Below are 4,364 nucleotides of genomic sequence, written 5' to 3' on the forward strand. Positions count from 1 at the left end.
AGCGGGGAAACCTCTCAGCTCAGACAGAGCGCCGAGAGCCCACGCGAACCACTGTTAGAGCAGAGGTAGACAGGCAAACACACAGAACTCACGTTCTGCAAAACAATAAAAGTACAAAGTCAATTCAAAACAACATCCATCCAAGAGGGTCAAAACCTGACTGGATAAGTCACTTATTAATTAGATTAAAAATCAAGATTGATCTGTTGAATCATTTCAATGGATGTTAGGGAATCAGTATTAAGGACACTTTTGATTTTTTCTGAAAAGACAAGTGGATCTTAACTCGTCTCTGAGAGAAAAAGGACGACAACAAGGACAACTGGAGAACAAGAGTCACAGAGCAAGACGGCAAACAGAACCTTCCTCGACATCGGCAGAAGCGTGCAGCGCTCCCTGAGCAGGGCAAAGTGATTACCTCCACCTGCGAGGCATCGCTCTGCCACTGTGCGACCAGCCTCCCGGCATTCATCAGCAGCCCCCAGCGCAGCTCCAGCACCAGCAGAGGATGGCTGCAGCCAAGACCGAGATGATCCTCCCAACCCTGCAGATCTCAGAGTCTCTGAGCTTCCCTCACTCCCCCATGGATAACTATCCCAAGCTGGAGGAGGTGATGATGCTCAGCTCTGCAGGGACCCCCTTCCTTACTGCCTCCGCACCTGAAGGTGCAGGCTTTGGCTCCGGGGAGCCTGGAGAACAGTACGACCACCTTGCCGGAGGTAAGATTAGCCTTTTTTTTGCCTCTGGTACTCTGTGCTGCGTGTAAAACTGAATTGATGATCTGAATTGATGACATCTGCTGAGATGCAGTAAAATCAGAAAGGAAGCAAAGTTAAATAAACAGACGTGCTATTTGAATTATTATTTATGTTTTCTGCACGATTCAATGATCATATTACATCTGGCATTTTCAAATGCAAAGTCAAATAAATAAATAGCAACAGAGAAATAAAAAATGAATCTCACTTGTATCGATAGTTCTAAATCCATGTAGACTATTGGAGGACTTAACCACTCGTCAGTCACCGCGAGCCTCTAAACGCTTCTGCAGCTCAATTCAAATTGCATTCCTAAAACCAGCTGAACTGCAGTTTAGGTAATCAATTGCCTGAGGCTCTGTGATGGGCTCCAAGAATGTGTGTGTGTGTGTGTGTGTATTGCGGGTGTGTGTCTGTGTGAAGGCAGGAAGACAGAACAGACTCAAAGAAAAATCGAGAGTGGGAGCAGAGGGAGAAAATGCGAGCATAGAAAGCTTTCACAGCAGCTCTTGTTGAGCGGTTAGGAGAGTCAGTTCTAGAGTTTAGGTGGGGAAGAGTTTAGTTGTAGGGGGATTCTGTGTATGGGCGTCTGGGCATCGGACTGTTGTCTTTCAGAGGAGAGGGGTCTCGCTGTCCACGGGAATGATTCCCCCTCTCCCTCCCTTCCTCCTGGATATTTATCGACAGTTTGATTAATGTCTCTTCTTCTCTCTCTGTGCTCCCTGCAGATACGTTACCTGATATCCCCTTTAACTGTGAGAAGTCGATGGGAGATCAGACCTACCCCACCCAGAGGCTGCCCCCCATCTCTTACACAGGCCGCTTCACCCTGGAGCCCGCCACCGCCTGCAGCAACAGCCTCTGGGCGGAGCCCATCCTGGGCCTGTTCACTGGTCTGATGGGCAATATTGCCCCCAGCTCTTCCTCCGCCGCCTCACAGACCACCTCGTCCTCCTCTGCATCGATCCCGTCCTCCACTTCTTCCTCTTCTACCTCCTCATCTCAGAGCCTCAGTTCCTCCATTCACCACAATGAGCCCAACCCCATCTACTCCGCTGCCCCAACCTATTCCAGCCCCAACTCCGACATCTTCCCGGACCAAGGCCAGGCTTTCCCCAGCTCGGGCGGAGGTGTGCAGTACCCTCCTCCTGCCTATCCCAATGGCAAGACCTGCAACACTAGCTTCCCTGTGCCCATGATTCCCGACTACCTCTTTCCTCAGCAGCAGGGAGAGATCAGCCTGGTGCCCCCGGATCAAAAGCCCTTCCAGAGTCAGTCCAACCAGCCGTCCCTCACTCCTCTGTCCACCATCAAGGCCTTCGCCACCCAGACTGGTTCCCAGGACTTAAAGAGTGTCTACCAGTCCCAGCTGATTAAGCCCAGCCGTATGCGCAAGTACCCCACCCGGCCGAGCAAGACACCACCTCACGAGAGGCCCTACGCTTGCCCCGTGGAGACGTGCGATCGCCGATTCTCCCGCTCCGATGAGCTGACTCGCCACATCCGTATCCACACTGGCCAGAAGCCCTTCCAGTGCCGCATCTGTATGCGCAACTTCAGCCGCAGCGACCACCTGACGACACACATCCGCACTCACACCGGTGAGAAGCCCTTCGCCTGCGAGATCTGCGGACGCAAGTTTGCCCGCAGTGACGAGAGGAAGAGGCACACAAAGATCCACCTACGGCAGAAGGACAAGAAAGCGGAAAAGACGGGAGCAGTGGTGGTGACGGCAGCGGCGGCGACATCAGCCTCCTCACCTGCCTCCAGCTACCCTTCACCCATCACCTCCTACCCCTCTCCAGTGTCCTCCTATCCCTCTCCAGTCACCTCCTGCTACTCCTCTCCGGTCCACACTTCCTATCCGTCTCCTTCCATCGCCACCACCTACCCATCAGTGTCCATGTCCAGCACCTTTCAGTCCCAGATCGCCTCTTCCTTTCCCTCCTCAGTCGCCTCCCACATCTACAGCTCCCCCATCCCCACCCCGCTATCAGACATGCAGACCACTCTCTCCCCAAGGACAATCGAGATCTGCTAATAAAAAGAAGACAAAAACTTTTTACAGTCTCCCCGCACCTCTCCTTCCGCAAGGTTCTTTGAGGAGAAAGAAATCAGCATCAAAAGACTTTGTTTTCTCCTCCAAAAAAGCACTTTGTTTGTCAGCTCCCTGTGCAGGTAAATCCTGAGATTTACCAGAAAGAAAAAGACACACGTCAAGGACTGGGCAAAGACAGCAGAAGATGAAAAGGGATTTCTTCCTGTCCCTGTAAAACAAATGCAGCTCTTCAAATGTTTAAGGGACTCAGCAGATAAGGGTGCGGAAACGGGCACGGACGGGTCTCTTCTAGTAGATACACAGAAACCAAGAGACGGACTAAGATTGCCAGCAGTTGTGGTGCTAAGGCACGGTCGCCCTGGAAGGCGGAACTCCGTACAGTAGGCTACAAAAGACATTGAATGATATACATAAGCTACCATATATGTATATTGTACATGTGCCATGTTTTGTTTTTATCATTCTTTGGTACCATTGATGTGAAACATGATTTGCATATTTGCATTGTATTATTTGAAGTGAGCAGGGCCATATTTTCTACATACTTTCTCTATTATGTAGTGATGATGCTGTGATACGTTTTGACATTGTTTGAAAAAAAAGCACTTAAGTATTCAAGCATGAGTTAGAGTGATGTTAATTTCGGTTTGTAAATATCATCCGGTGGTACTATCTCTTTCTCTCTTTCTCACATGTGACATATCGCTCGGTTATATGGATAAATAGAGAAAAGAAAAAATACATTTAAAAAGAAGAAAAAAAAAAAACTAAACAAGAAAAACGCTCCCGTTATTTGGTGCCTTTTTGTGAAGCCGTGCTGATGTTCTGACTCGGCTGTGTGCGAGAGGATGCGCTGCATCTCGCCTTAAGGGTTGAGGGAGTATTTTTGTTACAGAATGTAAGTCATAATCAGAGCGAGCAAAAGGGACGAGCTACGAGGGCACCGCTTCATTTCATTAGAATGTAAGCAAAAAAGGAGGAAAACTATAAAGTATATTTTTGTAAAAGTGTAAATATCCACATCTTCAAGAGCTGGAATGTTGAAGTTACCTACTGAGTAGGCATGGGATTCTTTTGTATGTTATAAACATGCAGTTCATTATTTTGTGGTTATCTTAATTTTGTATTTGTGTTTGTTAAAACAAGTGACTGTTTCTGGCTTCTGAACACATTGAATGCGCTTAACTGCCAACGGGATATTTGGTGTAAAAGATATCCTCCCAGAAATGAAATCTAAATAAAATTATGAATATATATATGTATATTTGCTCTCCCACTTTATTGTCCGACTTCCTGCCTTTCCAATATTTCCATTGATACATCAAATTTTTATACAGTCATTGCATTACATCCCACTCTTAATTGCATCATGTACACCCTCATATATTAACATCACATATTCCATCTTCTTATATTTTAATTGCATATAGATTATAAGTGTAGATTAATACCACAACGTTCCATCGCAACAAGACACTTTTTCCCTTTAATGAAATCTGCACAGCATGATCTTATGGAAACTCTGTTTCAATCACTTTTCTCCAATT

General features: G+C 47.2%; 1 protein-coding gene across 1 annotated transcript; it reads left to right on the forward strand.

Moving 5' to 3' along the window:
* On the forward strand, positions 1-4,079 carry egr1 (early growth response 1). Its single transcript, XM_040174181.2, has 2 exons — positions 1-719; positions 1,487-4,079. The coding sequence occupies exons 1-2, from the start codon at positions 509-511 to the stop codon at positions 2,797-2,799; spliced, it is 1,524 nt and encodes a 507-aa protein (XP_040030115.1). The 5' UTR covers positions 1-508; the 3' UTR covers positions 2,800-4,079.
* Positions 4,080-4,364: the final 285 nt, after the last annotated feature.

The sequence above is a fragment of the Gasterosteus aculeatus genome, chromosome 4, assembly GCF_964276395.1.
Source record: "Gasterosteus aculeatus chromosome 4, fGasAcu3.hap1.1, whole genome shotgun sequence".
Lineage (NCBI taxonomy): Eukaryota > Metazoa > Chordata > Actinopteri > Perciformes > Gasterosteidae > Gasterosteus > Gasterosteus aculeatus.

Coding starts and splice junctions, on each gene's coding strand:
- egr1 (XM_040174181.2), top strand. CDS start 509: ATGGCTGCAGCCAAGACCGAGATGATCCTCCCAACCCTGCAGATCTCA. Junction 720..1,486: donor GTACGACCACCTTGCCGGAG/GTAAGATTAGCC, acceptor TGCTCCCTGCAG/ATACGTTACCTGATATCCCC.